The 17,444-nt window shown below is 45.3% G+C and overlaps 1 protein-coding gene across 1 annotated transcript in view; it reads left to right on the top strand.

Moving 5' to 3' along the window:
* LOC145348643 (collagen alpha-1(V) chain-like) overlaps window positions 1-17,444 on the top strand; it is a 181,060-nt gene that overhangs the window by 147,026 nt on the left and 16,590 nt on the right. Inside the window, exons 49-57 of the mRNA XM_080196809.1 lie at window positions 1,927-1,980; window positions 2,102-2,155; window positions 2,276-2,329; window positions 9,178-9,231; window positions 10,242-10,349; window positions 10,847-10,900; window positions 12,479-12,532; window positions 12,634-12,687; window positions 13,242-13,295. Of these exons, the coding sequence (XP_080052935.1) occupies window positions 1,927-1,980; window positions 2,102-2,155; window positions 2,276-2,329; window positions 9,178-9,231; window positions 10,242-10,349; window positions 10,847-10,900; window positions 12,479-12,532; window positions 12,634-12,687; window positions 13,242-13,295 (540 nt within the window). The remainder of the gene's footprint in view (window positions 1-1,926; window positions 1,981-2,101; window positions 2,156-2,275; window positions 2,330-9,177; window positions 9,232-10,241; window positions 10,350-10,846; window positions 10,901-12,478; window positions 12,533-12,633; window positions 12,688-13,241; window positions 13,296-17,444) is intronic.

Raw genomic sequence — 17,444 nt, 5'->3', positions numbered from 1 at the left:
TGGGAATGGGGGGGTCAGAATTTGGAGATGGGAATGGGGGGGGGGTCAGAGTGTGGGGATGGGAATGGGGGGGGTCAGAGTGTGGGGGAGAAAATGGGGCAGAGTGGGAAGAATGGCCTTTCACTCGCTGTTTGAAGCTTGTTCGCCCCAATAATCCAGCCACAAAATCTTGACATCTTACGATGTTCCTCACAGTGCAGCCTCACCTTACAATGTCCCTCACCCCAACATGTTGTCCCTCTGGATCCCCTCCCAGGGAATCACAGGCTGTTCACAGCATAGATGGTGGCCATTTTGCCTGATCTGGCTGCACCAGCTCTCTACAAATGAGGGATTTACTTGGGACACTAACATACAGCTGAGATCCAGCTCGATGGGGCTGGAAAATGCAGGCGGCCATTCAAATTTCCATTGACTTAAATAGCGCTGGAATATCACACGGAAAGAGAGGTTTAAAAAAATAGTGCCCTTGGCATCACTTCCTTGCCACTTCCCATCAAACCCACACATTATTTCTTTTCAGACAGAAATCCAATTCCCTCTTGAATGCCATGATTGTATTTGTCCCCACCACACTCTCAGACAGTGCATCCCAGATCCTAACCACCCACTGTGTGAATCTGTCCCCACCATGCTCTTAGACAGTGCATTCCAGATCCTAACTACTCACTGTGTGAATCTGTCCCCACCACACTCTCAGACAGTGCATTCCAGATCCTAACCACTCGCTGTGTGAATCTGTCCCCACCATACTCTCAGACAGTGCATTCCAGATCCTAACCACTCGCTGTGTGAATCTGTCCCCACCATACTCTCAGACAGTGCATTCCAGATCCTAACCACTCGCTGTGTGAATCTGTCCCCACCATACTCTCAGACAGTGCATTCCAGATCCTAACCCCTCACTGTGTGGAAAAAAATTCCTCTATGTCACCGTTGCTTTCTTGCTTTCTCTGTTAATGCCTAAATTCTGAATATTGATCCTTCCACTAATGGGAATGGTTTCTTTCTATCTATTCTGCCCTGATCCCTCTGGACTTTGAACATCTCAACCAAATCTCATCTTAACCCCTCTTCAAGGAGATGGTCCTAACATTTCTGATCATTCTATATAGCTAGGGTCCCTTACTCCGGAGGCCTTCTCATGAATTTTCATAGCATTCTCTCCGAGACCCTCACATCTTTCCCAAGTACCGCACCCAGAACTGGAAGCAATATTTCAATTGAGATTTCCATACTCTTTCCTCCTCCTGATTCCTGTCCTTGCATTTGGATCCCCTATGATCTCCTTTCTGCCCTCATCACTTATAATCCCCTCTCCCACACTTTGACCCCATGTAATCCCCTCTCCCACACTTTGACCTTTTATGATTCCCTCCCCTGCACTCTAATCCCTTCTGATCCTTTCCCCCACACTCTTCCCTGCCCTCTTATTGCTTATGATCCCCTACCACACACTTTATAGAATCTCTACAGTGCAGAAGGAGGCCATTCAGCCCATCAAGTCTGCACCAACCACAATCACACCTATTCCCCATTCCTGTAATCCCCCCTCATATTTACCCTCCATTATAATCCTTCTGACACCGGTGTTAATTTAGCATGGCTAACCAACCTAATCTGCACATCTTTGGAGTGTGGGAGGAAACTGGAACACCCAGAGGAAACCCACTTGGATCCCTTACAATCCCCTCCCCCACAATTAGATACCTTATGACCCCCTCCCTGCCTTCTGATCCCCTCCCCTACACTGTGATCTATTACAATCCTCTCGCCCCGCAGTGACTCTTTACGATTCCTTCCCTGGCACTCTGATCCCTTATGATACCCTATCATATATTGATACAGTGTACTTGGGAAATACAATGCACTGTGTGGCTGAGACTCTTATGATGAGGAGCTGATTTGTGTCATTTTATATCATAGGGAATGCCTGGACCTTCTGGCACAAAGGGAGAAACAGGTGATGTTGGTCCTATGGTGAGTTTATGTTTTGGTCTCTCTCTCTCGCTCTCTCTCTCTGAAACTCCACTGTTAACCAACCCGTCCCCACCTTTCAATGTCCTACAAGTTACGAGTCTCTCTGTCTTCTTCTTCATAGGGTCCACCTGGCCCCCCTGGTCCCACAGGCCCCGCTGGTCCAAATGGGGCAGACGTAAGTTAAACTCTATTTGTCAGAATCTTAATGTGCAATTTACCGACTGTTGACCATACTCACCTCTGACCTCACCTTCCTGACCTTTGCCTTTTTTTCTTTCTTTGCCCCCAACCCCAGGGTCCCCAAGGTCCTCCCGGAGGCATTGGCAACTTAGGGTCTATTGGTGAAAAGGTAAGCTGTCAGCAGAACTGAATTTGGTGGTTGAGGGAGATAACATGACAGGTTTGCGCTAGATCAGGATAAGAGGTGACCTGGTAGAGGTTGTTCACCTGTGTCTTACTTGGCTAAATTGGCCCAGAATGAGGATGAGTTCAAAGAAACAAAATAAATTGAATCACTGTGTCATTTTTAGGCTGGGGAGTGGAGTGATACTGTTACCAGCAACGGTACCACAAGGATCAGTGTTTTGTGTGCAGCCATTGCAATCTATATCAGCGGTGCACAGTCAATTCAATGGGCAGTTTCCACAATGTCTGTGATTTCATTTAAAGTAACCCAACAGCAAAGACTTTGTACTTGCGAAGTAATGACTGGTTTATTTCACAGACTTGTTTAAGTTCGAAGTTTATTTATTAGGGTCATAAGTAAGCTTACTTTAACACTGCAGTGAGGTTACTGTGAAAGTCCCCTCATCACCACACTCCGCCTGTTCGGGTACACTGTGGGAGAATTTAGCACAGCCAATGCACCAGACCAGCACATCTTTCCGAGTGTGGGAGGAAACCCACGCAGAACATGCAAACTCCGCACGGGCAGTGACCCAAGCCGGCAATCGATCCTGCATCCCTGGAGTTGTGAGGCAGCAGTGCTAACCACTGTGCCGCCATGAATAAAAAATATCTGGAGTGAAGAATCAGCCAATGACCATGAAACCATTGTCAATTGTCAGAATATCCCATCTGGTTCACTAATGTCCTTTAGGGAAGGAAATCTGCCGTCCTTACCTGGTCTGGCCTACATGGGACTCCACAAAGTGGTTGACTCTCAACTGCCTGTTGGCAACTAGGGATGGACAATAAATACTGGCCAGCCAGCGATGACCATGCCCTATGAATGAATTTTTAAAAAGTTACTTAAGAAAGAAGTTACTAACGCACGTACACACACAATGAGAGAAAGATAAAATAAAAGTTGCTTATGCAAATTCAGACTGTGAGTATGACTGAAAAAAACACTATTGCTGAATAAAGGCAGATCAGCTGGTACATTCTCCATGGCAATGTCACGACCAATCAGAGTCGACTTCCCAACTGATCAGCACTTTCCTCCAATGGATTACACCAGGATTTCCGGTCCTGCCGAATGGACTTTTCAACTGCCCTTTTCTGGCTCCTCTCTACCCATCCCCCACCCCTCCACCCCACCATAATGGGCACATAAAATTCCACCTTTCTGGAACCTTCACCAATTGTCCTGTTGAGTTCATGACAAACAGCTTCGACAAAATAGGTCTTTTTTTTCTCTGAGCCTGATTCCAGTTGTGTGCCACCAAAATGACTACTTAATTCAGGCCACGTTCAGTGAGGGGCTGACGGGTTTTGAAACAGAGATGTTGTGTGGTTGGAGGTGAAGGTTTTGAGATGGTAGAGTTAACAGGCTGGCTTAGTAGGTGGAAATCAATTTTCCAGGGAGCTAAAAGCAAATGACTGCGGATGCTAGAAACTGAAACAAAAATAGAAAATGCTGGAAAGTCTCAGCAGGTCTGACAACAAGTGTGAAGAGAGAGAATAGAGCTAACCCAGACTTGAAACGGTAACTCTTGCTCTGTCTCCACCGATGCTGTCAGACCTGCTGGGATTTTCCAGCATTTTCTGTTTATCTTACAGTGACTGTGTGGAGTTTCTGTTGGCATCTGTTGCAGTCATGGCACTTCTTAGCTGTCTGGTTACTTCACTGCAGATCAGAATCTGCTTTTAGATGCCTTCCTCTGCCTCTCCCTGGGCCAGTGCCTCTTTGAGATGATTCAGGATGGATCTCGAAGAGACAGGAACACAGGACTTAGTACAGGTTTAGGACATTAAATCCCATGAGACTGCTCCCCCACTCTTTAAGATCATGGCTGATATGGTTGTGGTGTCAACTCCACTTTGCCATCTGTGCCCCTTTCACAAACTAATGATCCTTCGAGCAGATTGATTTCTCTTCATCTCCGTCTTGAACGGTAGGCAGCTTATTTAACCAGTATCCCCTGGTTTCAGTCTCTCCCACAAGTGGAAACACCCTCTTGGTATCTAACATGTCAAATCCCCTCAGGAGCTTATATATAATCATAGACTTCCGACAGTGCAGAAGGAGGTCGTTCAGCCTATTGTAATTGCACTGACCCTCCCAAGAGCATCCCACCAAGGCCTCCCCCTTTGCCCATCCTCGCAACCCAGGACATCCACCATGGATAATCCACCTAACTTACACACTAGGGGCAATTTAGCATGCCCAATTCACCTAACTGCACATTTTTGGGGTGTGGGAGGAAACCGGAGCACCTGGAGGAAAGCCATGCAGACACAGGAGAACGTGCAAACTCCACACAGTCACCCAAGGCCAGAATTGAACCTGGGCCCCTGTCATTGTGAGGCAGCAGTGTTAACCACTGTGCCACCGTGGCACCTCAATGTTTCAGTATATATTTTTCAGTAAGATCACCTTTCATTCTTCTAAACTCCAGTGGGTGTAGGCCCAAGCTGTTTAACTTTTTTTCAGCAGATAAGCACCTCATCTCAGGAATGAGTCAACTGAACTTTCACTGAACTCTTTCAAATGCAATTATATTTTTTTCAAATAAGGAGACCAAAATTTCACAGATGGATCTGTGTCTCTACCTTTTTGTATTATTCGTGACAGACAGTCCAAAATGTTACCATTGACCTGTACAAGAAGGCCAATTCATCTTCCAAATAAGGTATCGAAACCTCAAACAACCTTTTTTCCCAGCTGCATCTCTTAGCTCCTGTCCTGGCCAAGGGACAATTTAATTTCTTACAATAAGTCGTCAACAAATACCTTGCTGTCTCCTGGACAAGACCACATGTGAATCATAATTAAATTAAGGACCGTCTTTTATCCTCTCAGGAGAGGACACCCAGTTCCATCTGGTAGCTTGGGGCTATTTTGAAAACAGTCTTCGAACTTAGTCCAATGTTTAAACATTTAACCTTTCAAACTGTTTTCCGAAAAAACAGCCAAATCATGACTGCTTATCATTGCAACAACACAGATAAAAGAACTGAGGATAAAGTATCCACGTTTGCTGACGGTACAAAGTTACATGCAAACATTAACAAGGAGTAGGCCATTCAGCCCCTCGAGCCTTTTCCACCATTGAATCAGATCATGGCTGATCTGATAGTAATCTCACATCTACATCCACCTAACCCTGATGAGCTTTCACCCCTTTGCTTACCAAGAATCTATCCAATTCTGCCTTAAAAATGTTCTTTTTAAGGAAGAGTTGGATAAAAATACCTTTTAAATATTCTTCTATCACCATTCCAGGAACAGTTACCAAGACACATGACTCTCTGAGAGACAAACACCATCCTTATCTTGGGCACAGTAAGAATCAGCTGATGAAGGATCAGCAGTCCAAAAGTGATTCCAAATAAACCTGCTGCATTTAGTATTGTGAGACTTCTTACTGTGTCCACACCAGTCCAACACCAGCATCTCCACATCAATTTGAATGAGTGACTCCCAAGTTTTAGGTCCTCTCGTAAGAGATAACACCCTCTCCACATCCACCCTGTCAAGATCCCTCAGGATCTTGTATGTTTCAATCAAGTCACCGCAGAGTCTTCTAAAACTCCAGCAGATACAAGCCTCTCCTAACTTTCCTCATAAGACAACCCACCCATTCCAGGCATTGGCCTGGTAAACCTTTTCTGAAGTTAGTTAGTGGGAAGAATGGGCTGTGGGGGGCACTCAAAGGATATAGACAGGTTAGGTGAGTAGGCAGCAAGGTTTCAGACGGAATATGATATGGGGAAGCCTGAAACTTTCCACTTTAGAAGGAAGAACAGAATAATATGGAAAAAGATGTGAGAGACTTGCAAATTTTAGTGTTCAGGGGGATTTGGGTGTCCTTGCACCCACATCCCCCTGAACACTAAAATTTGCAAGTCTCCTTGTCCTTGCACCCAAATCACAGAAAGTTAATGATATGTGAAAGAATTTTTTTACGCAAATGATAGTGAGTGCCTGGAATTCACTGCCTGAGTTGGTGCTGGAGGCAGAGATCCTAAACTTTTTTAAAAAGTACCTGGATCTGCACCTTAAGTGATATAAGATACAGTGCGATGGGCCCAATACAGGAAGGTGGGATTAGAAAGGGCATCTAGGTGTCCTCAGGTTGGCATGGACAAGATGGGCTGAGCGGCCTCCTTCTGTGCTGTAACTTTTCTGTGGTTAACACCACAGCTGGAGCCAACAATTAGGCAGGAAAATGGTATAATGGCCTCTAGCGCAAGTAGATGGGAATATAAGAAGTTGTATTGAGCTTTGATAAGGCCACAGCCAGAGTATTGCTTACCTTAGATGAGGCTCATCAAAGGTTCATTCGATTGGTTCCTGGGATCAGGGCATTGTCCTGTGAGGGAGATTATGTAGTTTATATGTTCTAGAGTTTTTAAGAAGCATTTTTTTAATGCATTCTTGGGATGTGGGGGTCGCTGGCTGGCTTGCATTTATTGCCTATTCTTGAGGGCATTTAAGAGTCAACTGCCTTGCTGTGGGTCAAGAGTCACATGTTGGTCAGACCAACAAAGAACGGAAGATTCCCTTTCCTAAAGGGCATGAGTGAACCAGTCAGGTTTTTACAACAATGGTTTTGCAGTCACTGTTAGACTTTTTGAATCCAGATTTTTATTGAGTTTAAATTCCACCATCTCCCGCTTTGAACCTGGGCCCCCAGAGCATTGCTCTGGATCTCTGGATTACAAGCCCAGGGACAATACCACCACGTCACTGCCTACCTTTAAATGAGAGGTTACCTTGTTGTTCATCAAGGACATGACAGGGTAGAGGTGAAGAGGTTCTGTTCCCTGGGATAGGGAGTTGGGAGCTGGGGCAGTCACAGTCTGAGGATAAGTGATCAACCATTCAAAACAGTGACAATATTTTTTCACTCGGAGGTTTGTGGATGTTGTCTAGCCTTTATCCCACAGGGCAACGGAAGGCTCAAATGGGGAACACATTTTAACATGAAGATCAATTGATATTTCAGATTGTAAGGAAGTCAAAGGGTTTGGTGATGGAACTGGGCTATATCATAGAAACCCTACAGTGCAGAAGGTGGCCATTCAGCCCATTGAATCTGCACTGACAACAATCCCACCACCCCTGTAACCCCACGTATTTACTCCACTAATCCCTCTAGCCTACGCATCCCGGGACACTGAGGGGCAATTTCGCATGGCCAGTACACTTAACACACACATCTTTGGAGTGTGGGAGGAAACTAGAGCATCCGGAGGAAACCCACGCAGACACGGGGAGAATGTGTAAACTCCGCACAGACAGTAACCCAAGCCAGGAATTGAACCCAGGTCCCCGGAGCTGTGAGGCCGCAGTGCCAAACACTGTGCCACCATGCTGCTCCTGGATAAAAATATGGAAAATAGGAGCAGGAGTAAGCCATTTGGCCCTTCCAACCTGCTCCACCATTCATTTTGATCGTGGCTGATCTCAAATTTAATTTCCTGATCCCCTTTCCCCCATATTCCTTGATCCCTTAACCCCAAGAGCAGTATGTCATTTCTTCTTGAAACAATATTTTGGCCTCAACTTCTTTCTGTGGTAGTGAATTCCACAGATTCTCCACTCTCTGGATTAGTCCTGCTCCTATGTAATGTAGTCTCTTAGATTACAAAATGTTTTGATAGGGTAGATATAGAGAAGGTATCTTCACTTGTGGGCAAGACCAATGGCAGGGCTTGTAAACATATATAATTGTTGCCAACAAATCCAATCATTGAAAAAGTCCTCCACACTGCGAGTGGTTAGAACATGGAAGTGTTACAGTGCAGGGTAGTTGAGGTGAATTGGATAAATACATTCAGAAGGAGGTTCAAGAGAATGGAAGGATAGGTTGATGGGACGGGATGAGATAGGGCATGAAGGAGGCTTTTGTGGAGCGTCAGTACCAACACCGCATCAGTTGGGCAAATGGTCGGCCAACACAGTGATTGTTGTGCTCTGTTATTGATCAGGAAAAGGCAGGTTAATTTGCTTGTAACATGGCTTTGCCAGTTGAACTGCCAATGAACTGCATCGAGAGGCACTGAAGGTTGCTTGCAGACTTTCTTGTTGGATTGGAAAATCTCAAACGTTCAGGAGCAGAAATAACACGAGAGCAAGAGATAATGGATTGACAATGCAGTGCTAAGGTTTTCAAAGCCTGTAGATTAAGGGTAGTGAGAATGGTCCCAGTTTAGGGACCTCAGAGGGACCGTGAAGAAGAAGATTTATTAATTTGATTTGAACAGTCATGCAGTGAGTTAGACAATCAATAAATCAGCGGCTGGAATTTTACCGGCATGTCCATCCGAGGCTCGTAAAATCACGCCCGAGGCCAACAGAGAATGCCTTTCTGTGAGCCTCGGCGTGGGCGTGCCAGTAAAATCAGGACCGCGCTGAAGCTGAAGGATCAGTAAAAATGTCAACACAATAAAGGATCACATTTTAACTGCAATATTTAGTTTAATAATTTTGCCATACTCTGGGCCTGCTTGTGTTAATTGTATTGCAGGCAGTTGACATTAATGGGGGATTCACATGGGTAACTATGAGAAGGAACAGAATAAAATACGTGGGGATGGGATTAGGAGATGCTTGTAATGTGCATCTCTGTGAATAAATGCTTGTAAAAGTGCAAGAAGATTGACTCTGGTTCTATCCTTTCTAGTCCAGCTTTCTGGATGGGGCTCTATTATAAGTGGATCTTGAGGGATTGGAGAAAGTTGTTTGAGGTTCTCTGCAATTGTCGTTTGGCTCTTTCCTTGCATTAATGGCTATCTTTCCTTCAGGGTGAAGCTGGCGAATCGGGAGCTCCAGGAATCCAAGGTCTTCCCGGACGCAAGGTATGTAACTCCGCAGGAGAGCCCTTCAGAGTGTAACAATTTTTTCAGCCCCAAGAGGCACTGGAAAGGCTAAGAAATAAATCAAGAGGCCAGACATCTGGCAGCAGGTTGACCATGCAGTATCGGCGGTGGGGTGGGGGCAATGGAAGTTCCAAGGCCAGAATTTTCCGTTGCCGTCTTGGCAGGACTCGCTGTGGGAGAGTCGGCAGCCTAGCCAAAATCCCATTGACTTTCAACAGGAGTGGATTACCCCAGTGGAGGATGGGACAGGAAAACCCGACCCTGACTGAAACAGGGATGGGTACCATTCTTCTACTGCTGGAAAATGGGTTTAGTGCAACTTTAGTGGTATTGTCTGTGCAAATACAATGGGCCAAAAGGTTTACCTATATGTTGTGCATTAAAGAAACACCTGTAACAATGGGTGTTCCACTGCAGCACATTGACTGAATACTCCAGACTTCTGGACATGTTCGAAGCCAATTAATGAAGCCCCAGTCCAAGGTAATGGTTTGATATTTCAGCTAACAAGCTACTCCATCTAATAGCTGCTCCTTTGCCTGGTGTCTCTAAAGCTGCCTCTGCAAAGAGACTTGGGACAGACCTTCTTTCCTTCCCTTCCACATCGAGTCGGTGTGATTTCACTTCCTTAAGGGGAAATAAGGCGGCTGTCTTTGCTTTCAGAAACTCTGATTCTCCTCCCCACCTCCGGATCTGGAGTGGAATTGACTGGAGCATGGGTGAGGATGGATCCACAAATTGGGCTGTTCTGTGTATCCAGACCCACTCAGTGAGAGAGAGAGAGACCGCTCATATGAATTGGCTGGATGCTGGCTAGGTGCCCATGGGAACCGTAGCCCAGTGAGAGAGGATGTGTCACTGGGAGAGGAGTAGTGGTGGAGGAAAGAAAAATGGAGTGAAACTTAAAATAAACGGACATTGATTTAATAGGAAGATGATGCCTTGTCTTGTTTTTATTCATTTCATTTTCCTTCAAAAAAACCCCATAGGGTCCAAAAGGTGAAAAAGGAGAAAAAGGAGAATCAGGGCAACCGGGTGAAGCTGGACCTCCAGGCACCAAAGGGCCCACTGGTGACGATGGACCCAAGGGCAATCCTGTAAGTAGGCTGCAAATCTGCCTGATGGTTGAATTTTCGAATTCCTTTCTGCAATTTGTAAAATGCATTTAGAACAGAGAGGCTGATGCACCATCTTCTACAGGTACCAGGTTCAGGCCAGGGCTTTCATTGTAATAAAAAACTGAGAATGCTGGAAATACTGTAATAAAAAACTGGGAATGCTGGAAATACTCAGGTCAGGCACCATCTGTGGAGAGAAAAGAAAATCACAATTAAGTGTCAGGTGAACATGCCTGTGTTGGGAATTTTTTTGAGCCATTCTGTGCACGTCCAGCATTGATTTAAGGATTGTTGTTCTCCTAAAACCAGTGTTGGGAATTCAGTCAGGCACAAGTGGATAGGTGTTGACCTTTCAGCCTCCAGATCACTTTCGACTCGGGCCCTGACAAATGCAATGTACCGATACCAACTTTTCGACTGATGGATGCTGTGGACTTCCTCACCTCTGATTCATTCCATCTCTTTCCTCCCTTTAGGGTCCTGTTGGTTTCCCTGGTGACCCTGGCCCTGGGGGCGAGCCTGGACCACGTGTAAGTGTGATGAGGCTTGGTGAACTTCTCACCATTGCCATTGTTTAATAACAACATTTGAAAAGAAAGTTTCTAGATGTGAACATTGCTCGAATCTGTGAAGAGGGTGTCCCATTTGTGAATGCTATTTCTGCATATAGGCAGGCTGTTATACAATATGAATTCTGTAGCACAGGCTGTCTAGCTATGAGCACTGCCCCAATATATAGTCAGTTATTTCTATGCAACTCTACCCCTCTAGATATAGGCAGGATGTTCTAGATGTGAATAATGGCCTTATATATCAACAGGATGTTAGAGATGTGAGCACTGCTACTATATAGAGACCAGTTGTCCGAGATGTGAATATTGCCCCTAAAAATACACAGGTTGTTCTAGATGTGAATACTGCCCCTATATGTACACAAGTTGTTCTAGATATGAACACTACTCCCAAATATGGATTGGTTGTTCTAGAATTAAACACTGCTCTTGTGTATATAGACCAGTGTTCTGGAAGTAAATACTGTCCCTGTGTATATATAGACAAGGTGTTCGAGATGTGAATACTATTCCCAAATATAGACGGGGTGTTCTATATGTGAATACTGCTCCTATATACAGAGAGGCTGTTCCAGATATGATTACTGCTCCTATATATAGACATGCTGTTCTAGATGTGAGTGCTGCCCCTATATATAGACAGGTTCTAGATGTGAATACTGCCCCTATATATACACATGTTGTTCTAGATGTGAATACTGGTCTTGTATATAGACATGTTGTTCCAGGTGTGAACACTGCACCTATATATAGACAGGTTGTTCTCGATGTGAATAGTACAATTATATAAAAGTTATTCTAGAATATACACGCTGAAGATAATACTAGAAGATAATACTGCCCCTATATATGGGCAGTTTGTTCCAGATGTGTAGATTCTTACGTATGGATAGGTTGTTCTAGAAATGAATACTGTTCCTATATTTAGACAGGTTGTTCTAGATATGAATACTGTCCCTATATATAGACAGGTTGTTTAGATGTGAATACTACTCCTAACTCTCAATATGTTATTCTAGATGTTAGTACTGCCCCATATGTAAACAAGTTGTTCGAGATGTGAATACAGCTCCTATATATAGACGTGTTGTTCTAGATGTGAGTACTGCTCCTATGTATAGATAGAATGTTCTAGATGTGATACCACCAAAGTGTATAGACATGCTGTTCTAGATAGTATTCCATATATGGTCAGGATACACTTCACCTCACTAATCCTCATTTTCAGTTCAAACTCCCTCTGAAGCCTGGAGATTGTTCCCCTTCGTCAGATTCCCCTGTGGGTTCTGGGCTGAATCATGGCATTCACTAACGGTGCGCGGTGAGTCTTCCCATCTCCGTGAGCTTGACAGTCTTCTGCAGTGTAGCCGTCAGGTGTGCCCCTCTCTGATGACGGCAGAAGTGACTCCATTTGAGACATTGCAAAAGGGCACTTCCTCCTCTTTTCAAGGAAGGTTGAGTTGGACAGTGAGAGCAGGGCTGATTCATTTTAGTCTTCCTTAGACTTGTCATTCTATTCTTGTCCTTGCATTTTAGGGTCAGGACGGTGCCAAAGGTGAAAGGGGAGAGACTGGCGAGCAAGGGCAAGCGGTAAGTAGTGGTGGCGGGAGTGCTGAGTTGTTGCAATGTATCAGGCTGTTTGGCATATTTACTGATGCCTGTCCGTCTCTCTCTGTTTCCTTATCACACAGGGCTCTCCTGGACCTACTGGTGAAGTGGGCCCACCAGGTCCACCAGGAAAGAGGGTAAGTAAATATTTCCAGTAGTGCTAGACCCAAAGAACCTGTTATCCTGGGAACGTTCAGACGGCAGGTGTCCAAAACTCTTGATGCCCTCGGAGCAGTGTGACATCTGTTTCTTGGCATGGGTACTGTGTGGCATCTGTATCTGTATCTGAAATTTAAATTTCCACCTCTCAACCTATGCTAGTGACCTCTTGTTCTAGACTGCTCCAGAAGAGGAAACATTTGGTCTACATTTATTTTATCGATCACTTTTAAAATTGCACATACCTCAATCAGATCCTCTCTCACCCTTCTAAACTCCAGCGAGTATCAGCCCAAACTGTTTAATTTCTCCTCATACGTCAACCCTTTCAACCCCAGCTATGTGAATGTTGCTGGACATTTGTTGTGGGAAGCTGTGTAATATTGGGTGTGCTTTGAGCTCCCAGCATTGGGCTGCTTTCCAGTGGCAAGGGTAATTGCAATGTCTATCCCATGTCCTCCTTTCCCTAGCTCTGGTTATTTTTCCCTCTCTGTCTCCAGCTTTAACGTCTATCTGTGTCTTTTTCTCACAGGGACCAGCCGGTGCTCCCGGTCCAGAGGGAAGAGAAGGGGAAAAAGGAAGCAAGGTAATACGTCTGGAGAATCCATCCTCTTGTTACAGTTCCAGGGGATAGTATGGGTATGCCGTGTGGGTGGGGAGACAAGGAGTGGTTCCAGAGACCAAGGTGACCTGCTGGAAAATGGCCCTCTTCCTTCTGTGCGCTGTTTGTCAATGCAGCTTTGGGATGAGGCACCTTCAGGAAGGTGAGGGAGAGTCAATGGTGTGGATTGTTTGGGCAGTTGTGTTGGTGCTTTGTTAACGATACCGTCATTTTAAACACTGGGAATTTCGACACCCAAAACCCAACACACTCTTCCAGGTTTCCTAATCAAAGATATTGCATCATGTCCATCTGATCTTTATGCTATCCTGGGTTTCTGTGGGTGGGGGACGAGATAGAGATCAGCTTAGAACAGCGTCTGTGTGGACAGCAGAATAATAACATTCATTTGTTTAGTAGTCAGCAGTGCTGAGTGGATGATTAATCTTGGCCTCCTCTTGAGGACCCCAACAATATAGATATCGGTCTTCAGCCAATTCAATTCACTCCCCGGAATTTCAAGGAATGGCTGAAGGCATTGGATACTGCAAATACTCTGAGTGCTGGCAATATTCCGCCAGTACTACTGAAGAATTCTGTTCCAGAAATTGCCATGCCTGTCACCAAACTGTTCCGGTGCAGTAACAACACTGACATCCACCCGATAATGTTGAAAATTGCCCAGGTGTGTCCCGTAAAGAAAAAACAGGACAAATCCAACCCAGCCAATTACTGCCCCACCAATCTACTCTCGATCATCAGTAAATGGGTCATCAACAGCGCTAGCAAAGCAGCACTTACTCAGCAATAGGGTGGCACGGTGGCACAATGGTTAGCGCTGCTGCCTCATAGTGACAGGGACCCACTTTCAATTCTGGCCTTGGATCATTGTCTGTCTGGAGTTTGCACGTTCCCTCCCGTGTCTGCGTGGGTCTCCTGCTGGTGCTCCGGTTTCTTCCCACAGTCCAAAGATGTGTGGGTTAGGTTGATTGACCATGCTCAATTGACCCTAGTTTCAGGGAGATTAGCAGGGTAAATATATGGGGTTACAGGAATAGGGCCTGGGTGGGGTTGTGGTTGGTGCAAACTCAATGGGCCAAATGGCCAGCTCCTGTACTATTGGAATTCTATGATTTGATAATAACTTGCTCCTGACGCTCAATTTGCGTTCTACCATGGTCACTCAGCTCTTGACCTTATTACAGCCTTGGTCCAAACATGGACAAAAGAGCTGAATGTCAAAGGTGAGGTGAGCGTGACAGTCTTTGATATTGAATATGGCATCAAGGAGTCTTAGCAAAAGTGGAGTCAATGGGAATCAGAGGAATCACTTTGGAGTCATACCTGGCACAAAGGAAGATGGCTGTGGTGATTGGAGGTCAATTGTCTCAGCTCCTCAAGATAGTGTCCCAGACCCAACCATCTTCAGCTGCTTCATCAATGACCTTCCTAACATCATAAAGTCAGGGTGATAATTGGCTGGGTGGGATTTGTCCTGTTTCTTGTGTACAGGACAGACCTTGGAATGAATGACTGCACAATGTTCAGCACCATTTTTGACTCCTCAGTTACTGAAGCAGGTCATGTCCAAATGCAGCATGACCCCGACAATATTCAGGCTTAGCCTGACAAATGGCAAGTAACATCCGTGCCACACAAGTGTCAGCCAATAACCATCTCTCAGAGGAGATGATGTAACCATTTCCCCTTGATGACATTTCCATCGCTGAATCCCTCACCATCAACAACGAGGGCGGGGGGCGGTGGTTACCACTTCCCAGAAACTGCACTGGACTAGCCATATAAACACAGTGGCTACAAGAGCGGGGCAAAAGCTAATAATCTTGCAGCAAGTAACTCACTTCCTGACTTACAAAAGCCTATCCACTACACACAAGACACAAGTCAGGAATGTAATGGAAAACTCTCCGCTTGCCTGGATGGGTGCAGCTCCAACAACACTCGGGAAGCTCGACACCATCCAGGACAAAGCGGCCTGCTTGATTGGTACCCCTTCCACAAACATTCAATGCCTGCAACACCGATGAACAGTAACAACCATGTGTGCCACAAACAAGATGCACTTGGGAAGTCACTCCTTAGGCAGCACCTTCCAAATCTACGACCACCACCACCTAGAAGGACAAAAATAGCAGTTACCTAGGGAACCTCCATCTGACTTCTCGTCGGGTTATAATCTTGGAACTTCTTCATTAACAGCACGGTGGGTGTGCCTACACCTTCGGGACTGCAGCGTTTGAAGAAGGCTGCTCACCATCACCTTTTCAAGTGCAACTCAGGAAATGCAATAATTGCTGGCCTGACCAGCGACGTCCACATCCTATAAAATGATTGAGAAAAAGAAAGTACAGAAGTTGAGTATTGCTGATGAGGGAGTTACATTGTTGAAGCTTTATATCCTGCACTCATCAGGACAAACACAAAAATGTCAAATTTCAAACAGTGCCAACAGTTTATACTGCTGCAGAAAATGGTGCTCATTACAAGGGGACTTAAGGCTGATTGGCCAAGGTGTTGCCATAGAGAAAGCAATGGGCAACTATTGGCTCCCTAAGCTCTGAGCAATTCAAAAAAGGCACAAGGCTTGAACATATTGCTTTTGTTTGCAGAGAATAGATCCCTACATATGAAATTATAGCCCTTCTAGCAAATGTAAATGAGCCACATTATTTATTATCCCAAATTGACTGTTAGTATGTCTGTTGTATTGTAACGAACAATCGATTTGGAGCTCAGGGTGCCTACAGTTCCCTATTGTTTTCTCCCTGACAATGTCTCGGCCAATCAGATCCACTTACCAACCAATTAGCATACTTTTCTCCTGCAGTGCAAATTGTTGTGAGAGTTTCAAATTTGGTGTTCTTGTGTTTGTCCTGATGAGTGCAAGACAAAATACCTTAAGCTACAGGTTTCTCCTTTCAGCCATATTACCCTTGTGCAATATCTAATGTGCTGATGTGAAATATCACTTTCCGGGGAGCCATGCCATGGTAGATCCAACAGCTTGTCAGTCCAATGGGCGAATGGACCCAAGACATGTTTATGCATGTTGCCATTGGATGAACGTATCCCAGGTAAGCACTAGGGTCGACGTGGGCTGAGCTGGAAGGTATTCTCCAGGATTTTTGAAAACCATTTTGCAGGACGTGGACATTGCTGGCTAGGCTAACAATTATTGACCATCCCCTGTTGCTCTTGAGAAGATGATGGTGAGCTGCTTTCATCAACCGCTCCCAGTCCATCAAACCATAGAATCCCAGCACTGCAGAAGGAGGCCATTCAGCCCATCTAGTCTGCATCAACTCACTGATGGAGTATATTACCCAGGCCCTCTCCCCCACCCCAATCTTGTAACCCCACTTATCCACCATGGCTAATCCGGCTGACTAGCTCATCTTGGGAGACTAAGGGGCAATTTACCATAGTCAATCCATTTAACCTGCATATCTTTGGACTTACACCCACAGTGCTGTTGGGAGGTATTTCCAGGATTTTGACCCAGTGACAGTGAAGGAAAAGTGATACATTTGCAAGTCAGGGTGGTGGGTGACCTAAAGAGTTAGCTCCAGATAGTGACGTTACCAGGTATCTGCTACTCTTGTCCTTCTTGATGGTAGTGGTCATGAGTTTGGAAGGTGCTGTTTAAGGAACTTTGGTAAGTTCCTACAGTGCACCTTGTGAATGGGACACATGGCTGCCACGGTTTGTTGGTGGTGGAGAAGGTGAATATTTTTAGATGGGGTGCCAATCAAGCTTTGTCCAGGATATTGTTGAGCTTTTTGAGTGTTGTTGAAGCTGCACCCATCCGGGCAAGTGGGCAGAGCGTGACTGGTGCTTTGTAAAGGATGGGCAGTTTTGGGGAGTCGGGAATTGAGTTATTCGCTGCAGATTATTAGCTTCTGACCTAGTCTTGTAACCACAGTATTTATGTGGTTGGTCCACTTCTGTTCCTGATCAATGATAACCCTCAGGATGGTGTTAGTTGGGGATTCAGTGATGACAATGACATTGAATGTTAAGGGGCAATGATTAGGGACTATCTTGTTGGAGATGGTCATTGCCTGGCACTTGTGGCAGTTGAAGCATTGTCTCAGTTGAAGGCTAGGTGTGCCA

The sequence above is a fragment of the Carcharhinus amblyrhynchos genome, chromosome 9, assembly GCF_965287045.1.
Source record: "Carcharhinus amblyrhynchos chromosome 9, sCarAmb.v2.hapA, whole genome shotgun sequence".
Lineage (NCBI taxonomy): Eukaryota > Metazoa > Chordata > Chondrichthyes > Carcharhiniformes > Carcharhinidae > Carcharhinus > Carcharhinus amblyrhynchos.
This window is presented reverse-complemented; position numbering and strand designations above follow the sequence as displayed.